A 25148-nucleotide genomic window follows, 5' to 3' on the forward strand; every position below is an offset into this window, starting at 1 on the left:
GAGACAACCGCACCTGCCCATTAACTCAATTAGTTCCCATGGCAACCGCTGGGATTTCTGACACCTTTTTGTTTCCAGATTTTCATTGAATGAGAAACGTGGAGTGAAAAGTTCAACAACAACTTTCACTAGGGCTACGTTGTAGCAGTTGCGGGCCCAAGCACCCGCACGTTGAAGTCTGTTGTGGTCGGGGGAGAGAGCGATCGATGACCAAGCGCACGCCTCCGCGTTGCATGCGTGTTGTGCTCCTTGGCGAAGATAAACGCTTCACTTCCTGCGTCCGTCACGCGATGCGTGTGATGCGATAGCACATCACACTGGGACGATTTTATGTAAATCGAATGATAGTTGTAAAACAAAGCTTACTTCCTGTTGCCAGTAGGTGGCGCCATCACTACTATTGCATACAGACTAATCTGTTCAAGTAGGGGCTCTGATGTAGCGTGAGCAATTTTGTGTCAATTGGACAATGTTACAACAACTTAATTTTCACTCTGATCAGCAGGTGGCGCTATGACCCTGAACTAATATTAATATATGGATGTGTTCAAGTCACCATTGTGATCAAAGGTCAGTAGTTCTGAGCCGGTTGGATAATGCAGAGTGGATTTACAAAGTACTCAGTAGGTGGCGCTATGACACTGAGGAAATAATGACACAGAGATGTGGTTCCTGATCATGTGACAGAAGTTTGGTGGTGATAGGACAATGCACAGTGGAGTTATGACAACATCGTGTCCTTTGCCAAAGGAGACAATGTTGTCATTGATGTGCGGCGAAAGTTTGGACCCGATTGGACCAAATATGCCAGAGATACAGAAGCTTGTGTTTTGATGACGTGTAATCAAACGAAGTTCAAGTTGATCGGATGAAAGCCGTATGACAAGTTCGTCAAAGTATAAATGTGGAAAATGGCCAAAATAGCCATTAAAGTCAAAATGGCGGGCTCCCTGTTTTCATATCTATCCAAGAGACTTATTTGTTTGTTATGAAAAGACACATGTCCAGTGTTGCCACAGTTACTTTGAAAAAGTAACTTAGTTACTTTACAGATTACTTGATTTTAAAAGTAACTTAGTTACTTTACAGATTACTTAATTTTAAAAGTAACTAAGTTAGATTACAAGTTACTTTATTAGTAACATTCAGCAGCTGCCGACAACACCCCCGCCGCCTCAACATAAGAATGACAACCGGTTTTGCCAACACTCACTTTATTAGATGTGCATTTTTAAAAGTAATGTACACAACAACAACGTATAATGTATCTCCTGACATTTTAAGTTGAACTCAAAAACTATTTCCTGAAAAAATACATGTTTTTCTAAAAATAAATAAAAAAAATCACTGCTTTTAATGACTCAAGTCTATTTGAGTTTACAGAACTCAGCTGGGGATCCAATCCAAACCCTAACTCCAGCATAGAGCGGCTGAGTGAATGTGGTCTGGACTCTGTGGAGGAGAGTCATGGTGTCAGAGACGCTGTAGAAGGACAGAACACCTGCACTGTGATCCAGGTACACTCCTACTCTGGAGGACCGAGGACCTGACACTAGAGTCTGAACGCTGTTGTGATTAAAGTAACAACGGTCTCTAAAACAATCTAATAACCAAGATTTATCATTTGATCCCAAACTACATTCACTTGATGATCCTGTTCTGCTGATATTCTTGTATGCGACTGCTACACCAGCTTCTTCCAACTCCCCCACCTCCACCTCCACCTCCCAGTAACAACGTCCAGTCAGACTCTCTCTACTCAGGACCTGAGGCCAAAAAGTGAATCTGTCTGGGTGATCAGAATAAGACTGTTCTCCATCCATATGTGTTACTTTTCTGTTTCCCTCAGATAATAACAGCTCTGTGTATGCTGTGTTTGGATCCAGTGTGATTTCCTGTGAATATCTTAAGAAGTCAGCTCTGGTCTCTGGCTCTAGTTGTGCCAGTAAAACATCCACTTGAGACACAATCTGTAAAATCTCTGTCTCTGTCTCACTCAGAATGTCCTGTAGTCGACCTCTGACCTGTGACACAGCTGCTGTCACGTCCTCAAAGTCCCTCAGAGGACGGAACCTGAAGCTGGATGAGTGTGTAGATTCACTGAGTGGTGACAGTGAGGGGTAGTTGTGTAGAAGCTGGTTGTGATCCTCTGTGTCTGAGAGCTGCTTCAGTTCATGGTCTTTCCTCCTCAGCTCAGTGATCTCCTGCTCCAGTCTCTCCTGAAGCTCTCTGACTCGACTCACTTCAGTTTCCTGCTGGGATCTGATCTGCTGCTCCACATCAGAGCTTCTTTTCTCCAGCAGAGGGATCAGCTCAGTGAAGATCTCCTCACTGTCCTCCACTGCTTTATCAGCAGAGCCATTGACGTCCTCCTCCTCCTGTTGAAGCAGCTTCACATCTTTCTCTGTGTCCTGGACTCTCTGCTGGATTGTTCGTCTCCTCCGCCTGAGCTCTCTCTGCCTCTTAGTTCTTTCTGCTGCAGCTGACACTGTGTCGTGGTCTTTATGTTCCTCCACAGAGCAGAGATAACAGATACACTGCTGATCAGTGCGGCAGAACATCTTCATCACCTCGTTGTGACGAGAGCAGATGTTCTCCTGGAGCTTCTCCCAGGGCTCCACCAGCTTGTGCTTCTTCAATGGAGGGGACTGAAGATGATGCCGGAGGTGTTTTTCACAATAAGAGGCCAAACAAACCAAACAGGACTTGAGAGATTTCCGTTTTCTCCCAGTGCAGACATCACAGGCCACATCTTCAGGTCCAGCATAGCAGTGATAAGCAGGAGCAGCTTGGAGTCCAGTCTTCTTCAGCTCCTCCAGTGAAGCAGCTAACATGGTGCTTGTCTCCAGGACAGACCTGGAGACAGGGTCTGTCTACACTGAGGGCAGCTGTAGCTTCCTCTCTCCTCCTCTTTGTCTCAGTGGGTGTTAATAAGGCTCTTACAGTAGCTGTGTGCACACTATTGAAAAGAGCAACAGTCTACCTCTCCTCAGCAGTGTTGTCACACTGTTCAAAGGCAGCTGCCTTTAGTGTAGCTGCCTTTAAACAGTGTGACATACTGTTATATTTTAAGACTTTGATGCAGGCCAATTAAAAGTGGATGGCGGGCCGCAGTTTGGACACCCCTGGTCTAGGGTTAGGGTTAGGTCTAGGCCCCGAAAAAGCCCAAAATGGCAAATAGTAATAATAATGAATAATAATAATAATAATAATAATAATAATAATAACAAGTACAAGTGTATCAAAGAAAAAATGTGGAATATGGCCAAAATGGCCACTAAATGCAAAATATCAGGCTTCCTGTTGTGTTTTTCCAATTGCACCAAGAGACTTTTTTGTTTGTCTGGTCATGATACACCTGTATATCGATTTTTGTGAAGATAGGTCAATGGGAACACCTTCCGGGGGTCTCGGGGGTCTCGGGGGGCACCGTTGAGCCATTTTGCGACGCCCATTGAAAATTCCTTCAGAATACGTAAATTTTCACCACTTTCTAACTTTCTGCAAATTTTGGTAATAAAATTACCAAAATTTTATTACCATTGAATTGAAAATTCTGAAGGAATTTTCAATTATTATTATTATTACTATTATAATAATTCAGAATACGTAAATTTTCACCACTTTCTAACTTTCTGCAAATTTTGGTAAGAAGTTGAGCATGTTAAAGCCCTCAAAAAGCCAATTCATTTGCCTGAATAATAATAATAATAATAATAATAATAATAATAATAGTAATAATAATAATAATTGAAAATTCCTTCAGAATACGTAAATTTTCACCACTTTCTAACTTTCTGCAAATTTTGGTAAGAAGTTGAGCATGTTAAAGCCCTCAAAAAGCCAATTCATTTGCCTGAATAATAATAATAATAATAATAATAATCCTTACAATTTCAATAGGGTCTCACCAGACACCTTTGATGTCTGTGCTCGGGCCATAATGAAAAATAAATTTTCACCACTTTCTAACTTTCTGCAAATTTTGGTAAGAAGTTGAGCATGTTAAAGCCCTCAAAAAGCCAATTCATTTGCCTGAATAAAAATAATAAATATAAAATTTTTAGGGCTGCAAAGCAGCACTGGGTGGGCCCGAGCACATCCATTTTGAAGCGTTGCATGCTTTTTGTCTGAAAAAACAAAAATAACCAGTTCTGAGAGAGAGAGAGAGACGTGACCTTTGCAAGACATAAAGTTTCCTTTGATCTAGGAAGACTGAAATCAAAGGATTCATGGTCCATGTATGTCCGCGCTACAGAACATCGTGTTTTAATGGCGTGTAATCAAATTTTGACGCCACGCCACGGTCACACCGTGTGATTAAAAAAAAATCCGTCAGTCAGTTTTTATCTCCATCTTGTTGTGATGACACTCATCTCAATTTGAAGTTGATCCGATGAAAACCCTGGTACAAGTGTATCAAAGAAAAAATGTAGAATATGGCCAAAATGGCCACTAAATACAAAATATCAGGCTTCCTGTTTTGTTTTTACAATTTTTTGTGAAGATAGGTCAATGGGAACACCTTCCGGGGGTCTCGGGGGGTCTCGGGGGGCACCGTTGAGCCATTTTGCGACACCCATTAAAAATTCCTTCAGAATACGTAAATTTTCACCACTTTCTAACTTTCTGCAAATTTTGGTAAGAAGTTGAGCATGTTAAAGCCCTCAAAAAGCCAATTCATTTGCCTGAATAATAATAATAATAATAATAATACTAATAATAATAATAATTAAAAAAAAATCCGTCAGTCAGTTCTTATCTCCATCTTGTTGTGATGACACTCATCTCAATTTGAAGTTGATCCGATGAAAACCCTGGTACAAGTGTATCAAAGAAAAAATGTGGAATATGGCCAAAATGGCCACTAAATACAAAATATCAGGCTTCCTGTTTTGTTTTTACAATTGCACCCAGAGACTTTTTTGTTTGTTTGGTCATGATACACCTGTATATCGATTTTTGTGAAGATAGGTCAATGGGAACACCTTCCGGGGGTCTTGGGGGGTCTCGGGGGGCACCGTTGACCCATTTTGCGACGCCCATTGAAAATTCCTTCAGAATACGTAAATTTTCACCACTTTCTAACTTTCTGCTAATTTTGGTAAGAAGTTGAGCATGTTAAAGCCCTCAAAAAGCCAATTCATTTGCCTGAATAATAATAATAACCAGTTCTGAGAGAGAAAGAGACGTGACCTTTGCAAGACATAAAGTTTCCTTTGATCTAAGAAGACTGAAATCAAAGGATTCATGGTCCATGTATGTCCGCGTTACAGAACATCGTGTTTTAATGGCGTGTAATCAAATTTTGACGCCACGCCACGGTCACACCGTGTGATTAAAAAAAAATCTGTCAGTCAGTTTTTATCTCCATCTTGTTGTGATGACACTCATCTCAATTTGAAGTTGATCCGATGAAAACCCTGGTACAAGTGTATCGAAGAAAAAATGTGGAATATGGCCAAAATGGCCACTAAATACAAAATATCAGGCTTCCTGTTTTGTTTTTACAATTGCACCCAGAGACTTTTTTGTTTGTTTGGTCATGATACACCTGTATATCGATTTTTGTGAAGATAGGTCAATGGGAACACCTTCCGGGGGTCTCGGGCTGTCTCGGGGGGCACCGTTGAGCCATTTTGCGACGCCCATTGAAAATTCCTTCAGAATACGTACATTTTCACCACTTTCTAACTTTCTGCTAATTTTGGTAAGAAGTTGAGCATGTTAAAGCCCTCAAAAAGCCAATTCATTTGCCTGAATAATAATAATAATAATAATAATAATAATAATCCTTACAATTTCAATAGGGTCTCACCAGACACCTTTGATGTCTGTGCTCGGGCCCTAATAAAATAAAGTCTTTCTTGACCTGACATATTAAACTGTTAACACTGTAATGGAAGAACTTACTACTTATGATCTACATTGTTTATAAATGTAACTTTTCAACATGTTTTATGAACATTGTACCTGTTGTTCACAGCATTAGAGAAGCAAGGAGTGGTTTTACAAACAGCTGTTCTGTGAGGCAGCCTGGCATTGACAGTAGTAGGGATCTTGTTTATTATGGCACGAAACGAGGGCGATTCAACTTAATTGTCGCATAGGCTTCATGACTTCACTCCCAGAGACGCAAGAAGAAAATCAAATATATTGTAACGGACTGGGTTCATGTTTATGTTTGGATTTGACGTATGTTCAGTAAAGTGTGTTGAAGGAGCGTTCCGATATCCTGAGGGTCAGTGAAGGGGTCGGGGTGGGACATGTGACTGTTTGGACCAATAGGATGGCGTTGTTGGGGATGTCAGGCCCTCATTGGCTGCTTGTGTTGGGATCGGGGGGCAATGAGGAAGTGAAGTGTTGTTGATGTGTGCGAGTGAGACGGAGTAAGAGCGAGAAGTGCACATGTTCGTGTAGATGATAATAAAAGTAACAAAAAGTAGACAAAATAGTAACGCACAGTGACTTGGAGGAGTAACTTTAATCTGATTACTGGTTTGGAAATAGTAACGCGTTAGATTTCTCGTTACTGAAAGAAGGGGTCAGATTAGAGTAACGCGTTACTAAGTAGCGCGTTACCGGCATCACTGCACATGGTCCTATAGATTGTTGTACATGTCGGCCAATCGTAGTGCCGGGGCTGCCCTTTAGGGGGCGCTAGTCAGTTATTTTGCCACGCCCATTCCTTAAAACCATCTGAATGTCTGCAGGTGGGGGGGGTGGTTGTTGATACACACATGTAGTTTGAGGGAGGTTGAACCTCGAACACCGAAGTTACAGCTATTTCGCCTTGAAAAAGCCCAAAATGGAAATGCAAATCCTTGGAAATACAGTAGGGCCTCCCACCGCTCGGTGCTCAGGTTCTTTCATGTCAGTGTATTTATAGATTTCTGTCTTTACAAAGTGAGAACTAAATATGTGTGATAGAGGAAGGTCAGTGTTTGATTGACAGCTGATCTCTGTGCGGAGCAGAAACGTCACCACGACGAACTTTGATCAACAAACATGGAGAAAAAAGAAGTTAAAGATTTACACACAGAATCTAAATCACTGCTTTTAATGACTCGAGTCTAATTGAGTTTACAGAACTCAGCTGTGGATTCATAATAAACCGTAACTCCAGCATAGAGAGGCTGAGTGAATGTGGTCTGGACTCTGTGGAGGAGAGTCATGGTGTCAGAGACGCTGTAGAAGGACAGAACACCTGCTCTGTGATCCAGGTACACCCCTGCTCTGGAGGACCAAGGACCTGACACTGGAGTGTAGATGCTGTTGTAATTAAATTCATAATAGTTTCTTTCATAATGAAATGACCAAGATTTATCATTGAATCCAAATTTACATTGAAGTGAGTTTCCTTTTCTTCTGATATTCTTGTATGCGACTGCTACACCAACTCCTTCTCCCCCCATCTTCACCTCCACCTCCCAGTAACAACGTCCAGTCAGACTCTCTCTACTCAGGACCTGATTCCAATAAGTGAATCTGTCTCGGTGAGCAGAATAAGGCTGATTTTCTCTGATATTTGTTATTTTTCTGTTTCCCTCAAATAATAACAGACGTTTGTTTGCTGTGTTTGGATCCATTGTGATTTCCAGTGAATATTTTAAGAAGTCAGCTCTGGTCTCTGGCTCTGGTTGTGGCAGTAAAACATCCACTCGAGACACAATCTGTAAAATCTTTGTCCTTGTCTCAGTCAGAATGTCCTGTAGTTGACCTCTGACCTGGGACACAGCTGCTGTCACGTCCTCAAAGTCCCTCAGAGGACGGATTCTCAAGCTGGATGAGTGTGTAGATTCACTAAGTGGTGACAGTGAGGGGTAGTTGTGTAGAAGCTGGTTGTGATCCTCTGTGTCTGAGAGCTGCTTCAGTTCATGGTCTTTCCTCTTCAGCTCAGTGATCTCCTGCTCCAGTCTCTCCTGAAGCTCTCTGACTCGATTCAGTTCAGTTTCCTGCTGGGATCTGATCTGCTGCTCCACATCAGAGCTTCTTTTCTCCAGCAGAGGAATCAGCTCAGTGAAGATCTCCTCACTGTCCTCCACTGCTTTATCAGCAGAGACATTGACGGCCTCCTCCTCCTGTTGAAGCAGCTTCACGTCTTTCTCTTTGTCCTGGACTCTCTGCTGGATTGTTTGTCTCCTAAGCCCGAGCTCTCTCTGCCTCTTAGTCCTTTCTGCTGCAGCATACACTGTGTTGTGGTCTTTATGTTCCTCCACAGCGCAGAGATAACAGATACACTGCTGATCAGTGCGGCAGAACCTCTTCATCACCTTGTCGTGATGAGAGCAGATGTTCTCCTGGAGCTTCTCCGAGGGCTCAACCAGCTTGTGCTTCTTCAATGGAGGGGACTGAAGATGAGGCTGGAGGTGTTTTCCATAATAAGAATCCAAACATTTCAAACAGGACTTGAGAGCTTTCCGTTTTCTCCAAGTGCAGACATCACAGGCCACATCTTCAGGTCCAGCAGAGCAGTGATCAGCAGGAGCAGCTTGGAGTCCAGTCTTCTTCAGCTCCTCCAGTGAATCAGCTAACATGGTGTTTTTCTCCAGGACGGGCCTCGGTGTGAAGGTCTGTCTACACTGAGGACAGCTGTAGCTTCCTCTCTCCTCCTCTTTGTCCCAGTGGGTGTTAATACAGCTCTTACAGTAGCTGTGTCCACAGACAGTAGTCACCGGATCCTTCAGTAGATCCTCACAGATCCTACAGCAGAACCTTTCTCTGTCCAGGTGATTTTCTTGTTTCTCCATTTCAGCTGCTTCCAGAGACTGTAGAACAGATTCACTTCCTCTGAACAGAAACAGATCTCTGCTCCTCCCTCTCTCCTTCACCTCCTCTTTTTACCACGTTTTAACACACTATTGAAAAGAGCAACAGTCATCCCTCTCCTCAGCAGTGTTGTCAAACTGTTTAAAGGCAGCTACACTGTTTAAAGGTAGTGAACTGCCTTTAAACTAACTTTTTAAAGGCAGTTCATCAAAGTATAAAACATGTCACTTCCTGTAGCCTGGCGCTGTGATTTTAAGTCATGATTTCTTTGTATATATATTTATATATATATAGATATCATCAGGTTGCGCTTCTTGTCTTACATGTCTCGTTTGGACTTGATTGGACCAAATATGCCAGAGTTACAGAAGCTTGTGTTTTGATGTTGTGTAATCAAACTGTGATGCCACGCCACGGCCACACCGTGTGATGAAATCAAATATATAAGATATATATATAATTATATCTCCATCTTGTTGACATGACATTCCCAGAAGTTGAAGTTGATCTGATGAAATTCCAATCTATCCATGAGACTTTTTTGTTTGTCATGAAAAGACACATGTCCCTATTGATTTTTATAGATGAAGGCCAATCGTGGTCCGGGGGGGGGGCTGTTGATACACACATGTAGTTTGAGGGAGGTTGAACCTCGAAAACAGAAGTTACAGCAATTTCGTGTGTCATGGCGAGTTGATGAACTTTGTTGCCAGGCCATTAATAATCTGCATGATGAAAAGTCCCAGTAATCTTATGGCTACATTATCAATGTCTTGAGACCCATGTGACACAGTTTGACATGGTTTCGAAAAGTGGATGAGGAGGAATACTTTCAAGTGTAAAACGTTCCAAAAACAAGACATTTCCTGTTGCCACCAGGGGGTGCTGTGATTTTAAGTCATTTCTGTGTAGATGTCATCAGGTCGCGACTCTTGTCTCACATGTCTAGTTTGGACTCGATTGGATCAAACATGTCTGAGATACAGAAGCCTGTGTTTTGATGGCGTGTCAAGTCACGGTCGCACAGTGTGACGAATAGTTGAAATTCGAGCAAGTTAAGATCTCCATCTTGTTCTGATAAGACTCACCTAAATTGTAAGTTTACAGGGCCTTCCTGTTGCGTTTTTCCTAATGCTCCTTGAGGCTTTTATGTATGAATGGTCACGATACACCTTTGTCCCGATTTAGGTGAAAATCGGTTATGTGGAAACCTAGGGGCTGGGATCCAGGTGGCGCTGTTGAGCCATTTTGCCACGCCCATTTTCAAATACTCCAGAATACGTAAATTTTCACCACTTTCTAATTTACTGCAAAGTTTAGAAGATTTTGGGGCATTTTGAAGCCGTCATGAAGCCAATTCTTTTACCTGAATAATAATAATAAGAATCCTTTCAATTTCAATAGGGCCTCTCACCGTTGGTGCTCGGGCCCTAAGTTACACAACAGTATTAGTGTGTAACACTGTTTTACTGTGTTTGTGTGTATTCATGTGTGTGTCTGTGTGTTCGAATGTGTGTTTGTGTTTATTACTGTGTGTATTCATGTGTATACACGTGTGTGTCTGTGTGTATTACTGTGTTTGTACTCATGTGTGTGTCTGAATGTGTATTCATTTGTGTGTCTGTGTGTATTTCTGTGTGTATATTCACGTGCGTGTGTCTGTGTGTATTACTGTGTGTGTCGGTGTGTATTACCGTGTGTTTCAGGCGTACGCAATGGTTACAAATGATCTGTCTCGCTGTGAAGTGTACATTTTGTTTATGTCCTAATTTTGATTTTAGAATGTAAAGACTTAAGGAGAATAAAAATCCAACAAATAGAACTGCTAACATATTGCTGCGCAGTTTAAATAACCAACAGAGCGTTTTTAAGGCTCATGTAATGAAACTTTAACGTCTCAAAAACAAACACGCCCTCCTTCAGTGACGTCTTTTCATCATTTGACTGCAGGGGAAGTGACTGGAGTAGAAAAAGCTGTTTGCAATAGACAGCCTGTGACCACATGAGGGCATCACAGCATCAGAGTGATCTAGTCAGTTGTTTTACCTCATAAAGAAAATGTTGCGGTACGACCCGAGAAAGAGGCTGACGCTCGCCGACTCCCTGGAGCACCCCTTCTTCAGGAAAGGCAAAGCAGAGTGGCAGAAGGCAGCGAAAGTAATGAGAGAGAGGCAGCAAAGGGAGATCAGAGAGCTCAGAGAGCAAGAGATACAGCAGCCCGCTATGCAGCTCCTGTCTTACTTTAGACTGAAGGAGGAATCCAACTGTCGGAACTCTGCAGTATGTGAATGGACGAACTAGTTTACAGGATTTCCTCAGGGTGAACCTGACTTCAGGCATCTGCTTTGCTGCTCCACATTGTCCAGTGCCTTCTTTCTGGCTTACGTCCTTATTCACACGTTTGAGGATGGTGATGAAATCATCATTCCTTGAATAAATACAATGTACAAAAACGTTACTATAACCACCATGGCACAGATTATGATCAAATAGTGCACAGTACACACGTTCATATTAATGGTTATGGTCAAACTACATATTTCATTTAGAGTTATGTATTTACCAGCAACAACCCTCCTTTAGCTTCTGACACACTCCTTGGGCACTGGTCCTAGGATCCTCTCCATCATGGCCAAATGCTTCCTGTTGGAGCTTCATCTCTGTTGTCTTAAATGTGCTCAATAATGTGTATCTTTCTGAATTATCTCTCAATCACATAAGTACCTGGTTTTTTTGCTTTAATAGAAAGTAGTTAAGGTTACATTTGAGTGTAAATTTAGTTTTAGAGCGCTTTACATTTGCCCCTTTGTCGTAGAGCAATGCATCGGATTAACATAGATTTACCTCCACGTGTGTCCAGTCTGCCAGATTTGAGTAGGCAGCCGTTTGAAAAGGGGATGGGCGCTAGCATGGATACGCCTGTCTACACTTTTGCATTTTTGTTTTTCTGCGCAAGCATCATAAACGTCTGTGGTATTTTCTCTTGTTTCTTCACTTGTGCTGTATGTAAATAAAGCTTTGACTCAACATAAACCTTGTTCATGTGTTTTCCCTGTATACAGGACTGTCTCAGAAAATTAGAATATTGTGATAAAGTTCTTTATTTTCTGTAATGCAATTAAAAAAACAAAAATGTCATGCATTCTGGATTCATTACAAATCAACTGAAATATTGCAAGCCTTTTATTCTTTTAATATTGCTGATTATGGCTTACAGCTTAAGAAAACTCAAAAACAATCAAAACACAAGCTTCTGTAACTCTGGCATATTTGGTCCAATCAAGTCCAAAGGAAGTGACATGTTTTATACTTTGATGAACAGCCTTTAAACAGTTCGTTTAAAGGCAGTTTATTAACATCACTTCCTTTAAACAGTGCAGCTGCCTTTAAACAGTTTGACAACACTGCTGAGGAGAGGTTAGACTGTTGATCTTTTCAACAGTGTTTTACAACGTGGTTAAAAGAGGAGGTGAACGAGAGAGGGAGGAGCAGAGATCTGTTTCTGTTCAGAGGAAGTGAATCTGTTCTACAGTCTCTGGCAGCAGCTGAAATGGAGAAACAAGAAAATCACCTGGACAGAGAAAGGTTCTGCTGTTGGATCTGTGTGGATCCACTGAAGGATCCGGTGACTACTGGCTGTGGACACAGCTACTGTAAGAGCTGTATTAACACCCACTGGGACAAAGAGGAGGAGAGAGGAAGCTACAGCTGTCCTCAGTGTAGACAGACCTTCACACCGAGGCCCGTCCTGGAGAAAAACACCATGTTAGCTGTTTCACTGGAGGAGCTGAAGAAGACTGGACTCCAAGCTGCTCCTGCTGATCACTGCTCTGCTGGACCTGGAGATGTGGCCTGTGATGTCTGCACTGGGAGAAAACGGAAAGCTCTCAAGTCCTGTTTGAATTGTTTGGACTCTTATTGTGAAAAACACCTCCAGTGCCATCTTCAGTCCCCTCCATTGAAGAAGCACAAGCTGGTGGAGCCCTCGGAGAAGCTCCAGGAGAACATCTGCTCTCATCACGACAAGGTGATGAAGAGGTTCTGCCGCACTGATCAGCAGTGTATCTGTTATCTCTGCGCTGTGGGGGAACATAAAGACCACGACACAGTGTCAGCTGCAGCAGAAAGGACTGAGAGGCAGAGAGAGCTCGGGCTGAGGAGACAAACAATCCAGCAGAGAGTCCAGGACACAGAGAAAGACGTGAAGCTGCTTCAACAGGAGGAGGAGGCCGTCAATGTCTCTGCTGATAAAGCAGTGGAGGACAGTGAGGAGATCTTCACATTGATGATCCGTCTGCTGGAGAAAAGAAGCTCTGATGTGGAGCAGCAGATCAGATCCCAGCAGGAAACTGAAGTGAGTCGAGTCAGAGAGCTTCAGGAGAGACTGGAGCAGGAGATCACTGAGCTGAAGAGGAAAGACCATGAACTGAAGCAGCTCTCAGACACAGAGGATCACAACCAGCTTCTACACAACTACCCCTCACTGTCACCACTCAGTGGATCTACACACTCATCCAGCTTCAGGATCCGTCCTCTGAGGGACTTTGAGGACGTGACAGCAGCTGTGTCACAGGTCAGAGGTCGACTACAGGACATTCTGAGTGAGACAGAGATTTTACATATTGTGTCTCAAGTGGATGTTTTACTGCGACCAGAGACCAGAGCTGACTTCTTAAAATATTCACAGGAAATCACACTGGATCCAAACACAGTATTCAGATATCTGTTATTATCTGAGGGAAACAGAAAAGTAACATGTATGAGAGAAGTTCAGTCTTATTCTAATCACCCAGACAGATTCATATGTACGGCTCAGGTCCTGAGTAGAGAGAGTCTGACTGGACGTTGTTACTGGGAGGTGGAGCTGGGGGGGGAGGGGAAGGGAGGAGTTGAAGTAGCAGTCGCATACAAGAATATCAGCAGAGCAGGAGACTCAGATGAATGTGCATTTGGATTTAAAGATAAATCTTGGTCATTAGGTTGTGATGGAAACAGTTATGAATTTTATTCCAACAGCATCGAGACTCCAGTGTCAGGTCCTGAGTCCTCCAGAGTAGGAGTGTACCTGGATCACAGTGCAGGTGTTCTGTCCTTTTACAGCGTCTCTGACACCATGACTCTCCTCCACAGAGTCCAGACCACATTCACCCAGCCTCTCTATGCTGGAGTTAGGGTTTATTCTTATGAATCCACAGCTGAATTCTGTAAACTCAAATAGACTTGAGTCATTAAAAGCAGTGATTTAGATTCTGTGTGTAAATCTTTAATTTTTTTTTGTCTCCATGTTTGTTGATCAAAGTTCGTGGTGGTGACGTTTCTGCTCCGCACGGAGATCAGCTGTCAATCAAAACTGACCTTCCTTTATCACACATATTTAGTTCTCACTTTGTAAAGACAGAAATCTATAATTACACTGACATGAATGGCCGACATGTCCTACGGCTTTCATCAGATCAACTTCAACTTCGTTTGATTACACAACATCAAAACACAAGCTTCTGTATCTCTTGCATATTTGGTCCAATAGGGTCCAAACTAGACATGTAAGACAAGAGTCCTGGCCTCTACACAGACAACGTGACTTAAAATCACAGCGCCACCTGCTGGCTACAGGAAGGGACATGTTTTACACTTTGATGCACTGCTCCTGGCTGCTTTACAATGTACAGCTCAAAACAGCTCAGTCAACTCATTGGATCAAGGTCAGAATTGTGACCTTTCCTCAAACCGTGTAAACGGTGTGTGTGCGGCGAAGGTTGATCCTTCGCCGCACATCAATGACAACATTGTCTCCTTTGGCGAAGGACACGATGTTGTCATAACTCCACTGTGCATTGTCCTATCACCACCAAACTTCTGTCACATGATCAGAAACCACAGCTCTATGTGTCATTATTTCCTCAGTGTCATAGCGCCACCTACTGAGTACTTTGTATATCCACTCTGCATTATCCAACCGACTCCGAACTACTGACCTATGATCACAATCGTGACTTGAACACATCCATATATTAATATTAGTTCAGATTGACACAAAATTGCTAACGCTACATCAGATCCATACTTGAACAGATTAGTCTGTACGTAATAGTAGTGATTGCGCCACCTACTGGCAACAGGAAGTAAGCTTTGTTTTACAACTATCATTCGATTTACATAAAATCGTCCCAGTGTGATGTGCTATCGCATCACACGCATCGCGTGACGGACGCAGGAAGTGAAGTGTTTATCCGCGCCAAGGAGCACAACACGCATGCAACGCGGAGGCGTGCGCTTGGTCATCGATCGCTCTCTCCTCCGACCACAACAGACTTCAACGTGCGGGTGCTTGGGCTCGTTAGTGCTACAACGTAGCCCTAGTAAAAGTTGTTGTTGAACTTTTCACTTCACGTTTCTTACTCAATGAAAATCTGGAAACAAAAAGCTGTCAGAAATCCCAGCGGTTGCCATGGGAACTAATTGAGTTAATGGGCAGGTGCGGTTGTCTCCCAGGTTCAACAGCAGCTTGACCAGCGTGCGCTCCAGGAGAGACATGTCCTGGCTGTGGAGGTTCTCCAGGAAGCAGCCGTTCTGGATCGGTGAGTGACGCAGCACGTTCTGGCCTCGAGCCTCCAGCTGGAGCAGCTGCTGATCCGTCCCCTGCTTGTCCTCAGGTCTGTCTCCAGGTCCGAGGGGCTGGACGTGGGCGGACGGCAGCTCAGTGTCCTTCTCCAGGCTGAGGGGGGCGCTGCCGAGCCGCACCAGGGACGACTGTGTGCTGGTTGAAAACCCCGGCAGCTGGATCTCCTCGAGCTGCTCGGCAGAAACTCAACACGCATTCATCTGTTCGTCTCCGGCTCTGAGACACTGAGGACACTCACAGCGTCGTCATGACGACCAGAAGGAATCCTCATAGTTACCATCACGTCACGATGCTGCTCTGAACATTAGTTTTCATATTTTTATCATAATAAAGATGCTGTAGAAACAAAAATCACAAAAAACTGTGACACGAATAATTTAAAAACAGTTAAAAACACTTGAAGATTTTTTGTAATCATATAAAATATTAACAATCAGAAGCTATTTTTAAATGCCATTGAACTGAAAATGTTATTAAGATGATGGATTATTTTATTGTCAAACTCGTTGTCCGGCTCAACAACAGATTCGTGCTGTTCATCAGTTTCTGTTCAGATCTACACATCGAAATAACAGAATATTACAGTGGGATCATCATGCTGCGTTCACTGCACCTGGGAAAATCTCATTTCATAAATTATATAAATTATATTTTTAATAATAATAATAATTAAAATAAGTGTTTGTCACAGACTTGGTTTAATTTGGGTTTAAGGTCAAAGTTCAATCATTTTTACACTGAGGTCTGAACCACAGACTGTAACTAAAGATGGACGACATGATGAAGCATCTCTTTCGCCCCCTGGTGGCTGGCTGCAGTAAAGGTAATAAACCTCCATGTTAACAGATTCAATTTGTTGTTTGATGATTAGGTCGGATTACACTCTGACTGTAAATGACCTCACCACCACAAGATGGCAGCGTTTGCATCTGAGATATTTTCGCTTCTTTTCTGAAGTGGGTGGAGAAGCGTCGTCCATTTTTATTTACAGCCGATGATGATTTATCAATAAGAAGCTCAGATCTACATTTTCCTTCAGGACATGAACACAGCGTTATCACATAAAGAAAATAACTTACATTTCTGAAACGTTTCTCGGTTTGTGTCCTAAACTCGACCTCTTTGACCAGTGTGATTACGAGTGCTAGTCATCGCCATGGTTACTGTGTCAGTCTTTAGTGGAGTTTGTTGGCGCTCTGCAGTGGGAGTGGCCAAGCTGAGGATTTTGTGGTAGGGGTGCAGGGGGGGGGGGGGAGTGAACGCTCTGATGTCGCTGATGAGCGTGGCGTCCTGGAGTGATGGCGAGGAGGCCGACAGGAAGGTCAGCTCGCTGACCTCGCCGTAGGACGAGGTGGGGGGGTTGTCAGAGCCGTCTGAGCCGCAGGCGACGCTCTGATCCGTGGGGTCGTTCTCCTCGACCCCGAAGCCCACCACCTGACCACAGACAGAAAACACACGAGTTAAAGAACCACCTCACATCTTGTGGAGCTTTTATCATCATACCACAGATCCAGAAACAAACTGAGACTCGTTTTCTAATCATGTGTTTGTTCCATGAATTAATAATTTAGAAGCAAACACAGAAGAGATCCCAGGTTAAATTTAGCATCAGATCAAACTCACATGTACACTGAGCTTCCTGCTGCTGGTGTTTCTGTGCTCCAGGAACCAGGAGACCAGCTCCTCCTGAGTGAAGTGCTTCAGAACCTGGATCTGCAACAGAGACCACAGCAGGTTACAACCACAGACAAACTGAATGCATTCAGGAGCTTTATTTATAACCTTTAAAACAGGAAAACAAGGGAGGAATGTCCTCGTGTGTGTGTGAATGTCTTTGTGTCTCACCTCCTTGTTGAGCCGGTCGAAGACGTACTGCTGGGTGACCACCTCACACCAGTTGCGGTCCACTTCCTCCCCCAGGTGAGCGTCCTCGCACTCCTTCAGCTTGATGAGAGCCGTCACCTGGGTCCTGAAGGCCTCCTCGCTCAGACTCGCCAGGCGTTCCCCGAAACTGACCAGGAACTCTTGGATCTTCGCCTCGACAAACTCGGTGCTGCGAGGAGAAGAAGACGTTCTTTAACGGCTCGGCTCTGAGATGTCACCTTCTCTGGAGCTTCACGGTTACAAAGTCACCTCACCTAAACTTGGTGGCCTGTGTTTCCACGGTGACGGAGAAGCCCAGCACTCCTGAGGTGTTCCTGCAGGTCGGGTACACCTGGTACCTGGAGGTCGTGGGATCAGAGGCTCGTTGGGGACGGGTCGAGAAACATCATCACTCACTTTAACTCAGTTTCAATAAAACACCACTCACCCCAGTGTCTCCTTCGTCCTGAGGAAGTCGAAGCAGGGCTCCTCCATGTGCATCTGAGAGGACACGAGGACACAAGGACACAAGGACACGAGGACACGAGGACACAAGGACACAAGGACACGAGGACACAAGGACACTGTTTGGACTTGTGTGCAGTTACAACAACATAATAAGACTTTTCTGCAGCAGCACAACAGATCAGCGAGAGTGAGGAGAGTCGTTCAATCTCAGAGCGTTTTGCTAGCGTTTCCTCTGGTTCGGTGGGTGTGTCAGAGGTGTTGTCCAATCAGCAGTGACGTGTATATAAACCCCGCCTTATTAAAGACACAGGGACACTATGGATTGTGAAGTTCTCTACAGATCAGCTGAAGATGTGAGACGATAAAGACAGAGACGGAGACATAACGTTGTGTTGGTGAGTTTGTGTGAAACACTCACCACCATCAGCTCCATGAGGGCGTGCTCTCTGAGGTTCTTCAGCCCCGACTGAAACAGACAGATTCAACTTTTAAGACAGAACATGGACGTTCAGGTCGAGAGGAGACACGTGACCTGGTGACCCTCAGCCGAAGAACAAACCTCAGTTCACCTAAATATGTATCTATGTATTTAAATAGGATCCAGTTCCTCATTTCTCTCTTAAGTGCTTCTTTTATATACTTTGTCTTATTGTCTATTACTGTTTAATCATTTTTTAACTTTAAAATTCAAATAAAAAATTAACGTCTTTCTTTTACCAAAATTTGCATCATATTTGCTGAATTTCAGTGCAACTGGGAATTTATCTGTGACTCTCAAACTAAAAACCGTTGTTGAATCTGTAGATTGTTTTCGGTGCTTTGAGCTGCAGACGACATTTCTTCACTGATCCTTACGTACGTTTCCTCAGGACAGAAGTAAAGAGGAAAGCGTTTCTCATCGCTCACCTGGTAGTAGACGGTGACCTCAGAGTTTGCGTCTCCCTTATTGAGAGATTTGACTTTACAGAGATGATTTTTCTGAGGCAGCTCCACCACCCGGAACAGCACGGGGACCTCTGCAGACAGAGGCTGGTACTGCAGCTTCCTGCAGGGACACAAACACACCAAGTCAGACTGGGATTTTTAATTCAATTTATCTATTGTCCTGATCATGAGGTTTGTTTCTTCTGATAAATAATTAAAACTCAATGGATCCAACTTTACATCCAAATGTTAAACACAATCAACAATGTAATTTAATGACGTTTAGAGAATTCAGAGGTGTAAATACTTTGTCAGATGACAGAAATCTCACTTTTGAATGAAATGTAAATTATACATGTAAAGTTCATTAATATGTAAAGCAGGATACTCACTGGGTGAAGTACTGCAGAAACCCCCTGGACTCCTGTTGGAGGAAACATCGAGCGACAGATCAAAACAGAACTAGATGTAAACTAGAAGGACCATCCTTCCACCAGGATTCCTGGTGACATGTCCAGTAGTTTGTGTCGACTTGTTTTGTGACGTGTTGTTCTGTGTGTGTCTCACCGTGCTGGTGAAGTTTCCCTGCACCAGCCCCTCAGTGTAGAGCTCCGCCTTCAGCCCGCTGACAAACGCCATGAGGTCGTCGACGGTCAGACCTTTGACCACGGCCTGATACTTCTGAAGGACTGATACTTCTGAAATCATAAAGAGTTCTGAAAGATGCTGATTAAGTGTCTTTACTGTGGGTTCAACTGCACATGAACACAACTCTGTGACACGTTACACAGATACAGTGAGGAGTGGGTGTGTGTTTTTGTGGGTGTGTGTGTGTTTTCTTTCAACATTCATGAGGTATCTCACTATGGGACACGCCCTCGCGCTGTCCCCCAGAAGCAATTTTACACTCGCCAGTCCTGACTGGCAGGCAGACGTGACGTCTGTCAATAGAGGAGGGACCTCCTACTCTATATAAGACCGGCTGTCACGTCATCGCCTTTAGTCTAAAAAATAAGCACACCTCTTCCCCGCTCCAGGCAAGGAGGGTGATCTGGTGAGATACCTCACTCATATTTCAAAGAACTGGGGTTAACTCCTTAACCTTAAGTTCTCTTTCAACATTCATGAGGTATCTCACTATGGGATATAGCGACTCCCGTATTGCCAGATAAGCTTACATGAACACATGTAAGTGTGTTTATTTATAAAGCATATGAATTTAAAACTTGTAAATAAATGACATGAAAATATGAATACAACAAATTTCCATGACGACTTCAAAACTTTTGGTATTTGTCGACTTTCCTGGGGGGACACTAGACTGAAAGCTCTGGGAACTCGCCTAATTCCTGGCAGTTAGTGCCTGTTTATGGGATGCGAGTTACACGAGTTCCCCCCTTCTCGTCTCAAAACTTAGGACGACCAAGCTTTCTGTTGCTACGGAATAGTATCCAATACCATTAAGGACAATTGTGAATCTAATCCCTCTCATTAACTTGTATTTTATGGGTCTTTTATTGCATCTCTTCCCCCCGCACTGTCTTCACTTTCTCTCTAGCCATTGTTTTTCCTTTGCCATGTTTGTAAAGCTCTTACAAACCTAGCTCGAGTCATTTTGTTTGTGCTGAACCTGATTAGACACAGAATAAGACATCTGGCTCTCTCACCCTGTTTGCCGTGGCATACAGCGTGCCCCTCTTGGTGCTTTTGAAAACCCCATGCATCCCACGCGTGTCGGACAAAGTTAGCTGGACACTTGCATAGGTCATCAACAAGCTGAGGACATAAATGGACATGAGAACACAGGATAGAACAATTTGTTCAGGGAATCCCCCCCCCCCCCCCCCCAAGACGTACGATCAAATATAATATTTCATCACAAATTGTGTGTACAAAAATGTGTGAATGTTGTTATTACTACAGTACTACTTTGGGTTCCTCGACACCATCGACAGTAACGGGCTGAAACATACCCCTGCTATCGCTTTTACCAAAAGCATTGCAGTTAATGAAGATTATACATTCATTCATGTGATGCTTGATTTTATATGTTAAACATACTATACAGGGAAAAACATGAACAAGGTTTATGTTGAGTCAAAGCTTTATTTACATACAGCACAAGTGAAGAAACAACAAGAGAAAATACCGCAGACGTTTATGATGCTGTTACAGTTGGTTTGTTATCGTACACTCAGCTGCCACCTGCACCATGTGCCGGCCGAACAGGAGCATTAGAAGTGTGGACTTGCGCAGAAAAACAAAAATGCAAAAGTGTAGACAGGCGTATCCATGCTAGCGCCCATCCCCTTTTCAAACGGCTGCCTACTCAAATCTGGCAGACTGGACACACGTGGAGGTAAATCTATGTTAATCCGATGCATTGCTCTACGACAAAGGGGCAAATGTAAAGCGCTCTAAAACTAAATTTACACACAAATGTAACCTTAACTACTTTCTATTAAAGCAAAAAAACCAGGTACTTATGTGATTGAGAGATAATTCAGAAAGATACACATTATTGAGCACATTTAAGACATCAGAGATGAAGCTCCAAGCGGTGACAACAGAAGTGATTTCCTCAGGGTGAACCTGACTTCAGGCATCTGCTTTGCTGCTCCACATTGTCCAGTGCCTTCTTTCTGGCTTACGTCCTTATTCACACGTTTGAGGATGGTGATGAAATCTTCATTCCTTGAATAAATACAATGTACAAAAACGTTACTATAACCACCATGGCACAGATTACGATCAAATAGTGCACAGTACACATGGTTCACATTAATGGTTATGGTCAAACTACATATTTCATTTAGAGTTATGTATTTACCAGCAACAACCCTCCTTTAGCTTCTGACACACTCCTTGGGCACTGGTCCTAGGATCCTCTCCATCATGGCCAAATGCTTCCTGTTTTCATTAGTCTGTAAACTAGTTCGTCCATTTACATACTGCAGAGTTCCGACAGTTGGATTCCTCCTTCAGTCAACCCTCCTTTAGCTTCTGACACACTGATTGGATGAACCAGATCCCTTCGGTTGTTGATCTATATGATACATGGTCCTCAACAGTAGCGAAAGCAACCAGAACATCGGCCTCTTCAGGAATGCATTGTAGGGATGAATCATCAGCCTCCAGGTCTGCAAGCAACACTCCACGGTGTCTGTGCGGTCCCTGGCAGGCCTGGATCAGGAACACTTTGGGTTTGCCTGTGAGGGCCGACTGGTCGCTCGACTTGAAAGTTTTAGTTATTTGTTTAATGGTGAGGGACTTCCAATCCGTCCCGAAGACTTCGCCCTTTAAGCCGTGGCTCAAAATGCAGCAGATGAAGGCATCTCCATGCTTCAGAGGAGTCTTCAGTTCAGTAAACCCGCTGCAGATCCACTCCGTAACATTGAAGTCCTGCAGCCTGGAGGGGTCGCTCAGAGAGGCAAAGTGCCTCAGCGCTCGCTCCATCTGGTCCTTGGTTTGGTCTTTGCACATCAGCACTCTGAAGCGTAGCCAAGTGAACACCTCTGCCAAACATTCTGCAGGACAGGGATACAAAAAAACAAAACTGAGTTAACCTTCAAACACTAACAAACGAGAGAATGATGTGAAACAGAGCAGCCGTCTGTTATGTAACATACCAGCATCTTTATCGGTTCCTCTTCTCATTTTGCCATCCATGAAGTGCTCATTGTTCATGATGACACAGAGGCCAACGGGCTGGCTCTCCAACAGGTACCGCTCCTCCTTGAAACAATGAAAACAATGGAAACAAACATAAAAAGACTTAGACTTTGCTTTCTTGTATCCCTTCTTATTTTTGATAATTTTGGATCTGACTGATGGAGTACCGCAGGTTGGTTAGGGTGTCGCTGGCGAGCAGCTCAAAGGAGAGACACATGTGTGTTGTAAAGGAAACTGTCGTTCATCTTTACACACAGGCTGCAGGGAACAGACAAAACAAAGGTTAATGGCTGCACTTGCACCATGAACAAACTTTTTATCTTAGATGTTTACAAAGCACTTTGCAACTGAAATAGCTTGGGGGTAAATGTCTAGCCCAAAGACACTGTGGTAACCAGACAAGTTTTTTTTACTTCCTTCTCTCTCCACTGTCCCATCCCTGGCGGGATGTGGCATGATGTTGCCTTGTGTTGATACCCCGATACTCACCAGCTTCCTTAAAGCTGTCTTACAAAATTGGGTACAATTATCAGTGGACATCCTTTTAGACTCTCCCATCATGGATAAGTTCTCCGAACAGTATCTGTTTCACCGCTGGAGAATCCTGTTTAGGAAAACTTCTGCTTGCATAGAAATCATGTCAATGAAAACAAAACAGTATTTATTTATTTCCCTAACCTACTTTATTAAATTTAATCTTTAGTAAATCTCTCTATGAATGATTAAACTTTAAACTCCTTTTTAAAATCTTTTAATTTGATTAAATGTCTTGAAAACAACAACCAACATGACTTACATGACTGACATACAACACATGGTGGTTAACCACCATTAAACGTTGACATAATAACATAATACTTAATAAACATAAACTGCCACTGTGGTTTTAGGCCCTTCTCCCTCCCCCCCCCTCCCCCTCGTACTCATCTGCCTTTTTCTTTCTCTATCCCTTGTTCTCGCTTCCTTCAACCTCTTTCTTGCTCTCCGTTGCCTCTGTAGTGCCTCTCTCTTCACTTTCGCTGCCTTCTGCCACTCTTCTTTGAAGAAGGGGTCCTCCAGGGTGTCGGCCAGCGTCAGCCTCTTTGCCGGGTCGTACCGCAACATTTTCTTGATGACGTCAAACAACTGACGCACCATCCTTGCCTGCGACTTCATATAGAACTGATGAGAGGACAGAGAGGAACACAAAAGAGAGAAAAAAGAGGTGGAGGGTGGAATATTGAGTGAATTTCAAGAGAAGAACAATCGCACATAACAAAGACAATTTTCTTCTGTCAGTACAACGCACGTTTGTCACTTCAGGACCCCGCTTGTAATTCTTTTTATTCATTTGCCACTCGTCTTACCTCAAGAGGTTTGTGGTTCTGGTTGAGGGCCTTCCCAGCTAACGACCCTTTGTTCCACTTGAGGTGACCATTGGGGAAATAGTCCATCCTGAGAGGGTAAGGACGTCAGTATGAGCAGCGTTCTATTGTGCGTGTGTGTGTGTTGATTTAAGAGGTAAATTATAGTGTGTGTTTTCTCACGTTGTGTTAGCAACCATCAAATCAGGCACTGGTCCTAGGACCCTCGATCAAATCCCAATAAAAATTTGATCACAAAAAAAAAGACCTGCTAGTTAAGGCAACACTCACACCAATGCATCACAAGAAAAACAATATGTTATTACAAGTGTTTTGTAAACTTAAATTCATCAGAAACACACACACCAAGATCAATTTCATAATTTCACAGCATTTCACACCACAGACGTCCAATACAGTACATAATATTCTGTGAAAAATGCGGAAAAAACAGCATGTAGGAGAAACAAAAAATGCCATAGCCACAAGAATGGTACAACACAGGTATAATTTGAGACACAAGAAAAACACAAATACTCCTCTAGTCAAACACTTCATATTACATGGACCACAGTCACTTAGAGTATCAGGCCTCCAATACAATTTGTCTTGGACCGATATAGAACAAAAGAAAATGTAGAGAAGATGGATCTTTCTCCGAATCACGAAAGAAACAATTGGCCTGAATGTTAAAATAAATTCAACAGTTTTGTGAATATTTCATGACTCCTAAACAACAAGGGACATTTAATTAGAATGAAGATACTATTCAGCACCCAGGAGACCCAATTCATAGAGTGTACAGTAGGTTTAGAATCCTGGCTGTGGACTGGGGCCCTAATCCTAACCATTTGCTACCCAAGCCTAAACCTACTCCATTATTGCCTAACCTAACTCACACACTCTCTCTTCCTAAACCTAACCTTAGACTCTTGCCCTAACCCTAACCAATATTTGACCCATGCCTAAACCTACGTCTTTACTATTGCCTAAGCCCACTATGGACCTTTGCCTAAGCCTAAACCTTCTAACTTGAGAACAACAGTGTTTATCTAAGTCCAGATATTCTGCACAACATATTCTCCAAATTATACTAATCAAAATAATAAATACACACATATATATATATTGATTTACTCAAACACAAGAAATAAACTTACAAATCACAAAGACGTAGTAGTAATAACACCATGATGGATCACAAAAAGAATGCATGGATGTTGACAACTCAAATAAACACTAAGGAAATAAATAACATGTCATTTTATATTTAAATTAAAGCAATCACAATTTATCAATACGAAATTCGCTTAAAATCACAAGTCACAGACCATTCGTAGATGTCACAAAGTAGTAATAACAACGTGATTTATTTCAAAAACAATACATGGATGTCGACAACTCAAATTAATAACATGTTATTTGATATGTGAGTTAAAAACAATCCGGTTTATCGATACAAAATTCGTTTAAAGTCACAGGTCAAA

General features: G+C 43.0%; 4 protein-coding genes across 4 annotated transcripts; 1 reads left to right on the forward strand and 3 right to left on the reverse strand.

The window, feature by feature from the left end:
- Positions 1 to 1367: 1367 nt before the first annotated feature.
- Positions 1368 to 11396, reverse strand: LOC133010491 (tripartite motif-containing protein 16-like). The gene is made up of 3 exons (XM_061078078.1): positions 11365 to 11396; positions 8489 to 8721; positions 1368 to 2773 (listed from the first exon to the last, which is right to left on the reverse strand). Exons 1-3 carry the CDS (start codon positions 11394 to 11396, stop codon positions 1368 to 1370), a joined length of 1671 nt encoding a protein of 556 aa, XP_060934061.1.
- A 923-nt stretch (positions 11397 to 12319) lies between these two features.
- On the forward strand, positions 12320 to 13987 carry LOC133011090 (tripartite motif-containing protein 16-like). Its single transcript, XM_061078784.1, has one exon. It carries the CDS (start codon positions 12320 to 12322, stop codon positions 13985 to 13987), a length of 1668 nt encoding a protein of 555 aa, XP_060934767.1.
- Positions 13988 to 16077: 2090 nt separating this feature from the next.
- Positions 16078 to 21540, reverse strand: LOC133010492 (nardilysin-like). Its single transcript, XM_061078079.1, has 11 exons — positions 21505 to 21540; positions 20314 to 20422; positions 19214 to 19344; positions 19039 to 19070; positions 18629 to 18767; positions 18141 to 18188; positions 17703 to 17755; positions 17530 to 17613; positions 17237 to 17444; positions 17015 to 17104; positions 16078 to 16825 (listed from the first exon to the last, which is right to left on the reverse strand). Exons 1-11 carry the CDS (start codon positions 21538 to 21540, stop codon positions 16499 to 16501), a joined length of 1257 nt encoding a protein of 418 aa, XP_060934062.1. The 3' UTR covers positions 16078 to 16498.
- A 91-nt stretch (positions 21541 to 21631) lies between these two features.
- Positions 21632 to 23751, reverse strand: LOC133010493 (caspase-8-like). The gene is made up of 4 exons (XM_061078081.1): positions 23665 to 23751; positions 23333 to 23479; positions 22276 to 22381; positions 21632 to 22173 (listed from the first exon to the last, which is right to left on the reverse strand). Exons 1-4 carry the CDS (start codon positions 23749 to 23751, stop codon positions 21632 to 21634), a joined length of 882 nt encoding a protein of 293 aa, XP_060934064.1.
- Positions 23752 to 25148: the final 1397 nt, after the last annotated feature.

The sequence above is a fragment of the Limanda limanda genome, chromosome 9, assembly GCF_963576545.1.
Source record: "Limanda limanda chromosome 9, fLimLim1.1, whole genome shotgun sequence".
In the NCBI taxonomy this organism is placed as follows: domain Eukaryota; kingdom Metazoa; phylum Chordata; class Actinopteri; order Pleuronectiformes; family Pleuronectidae; genus Limanda; species Limanda limanda.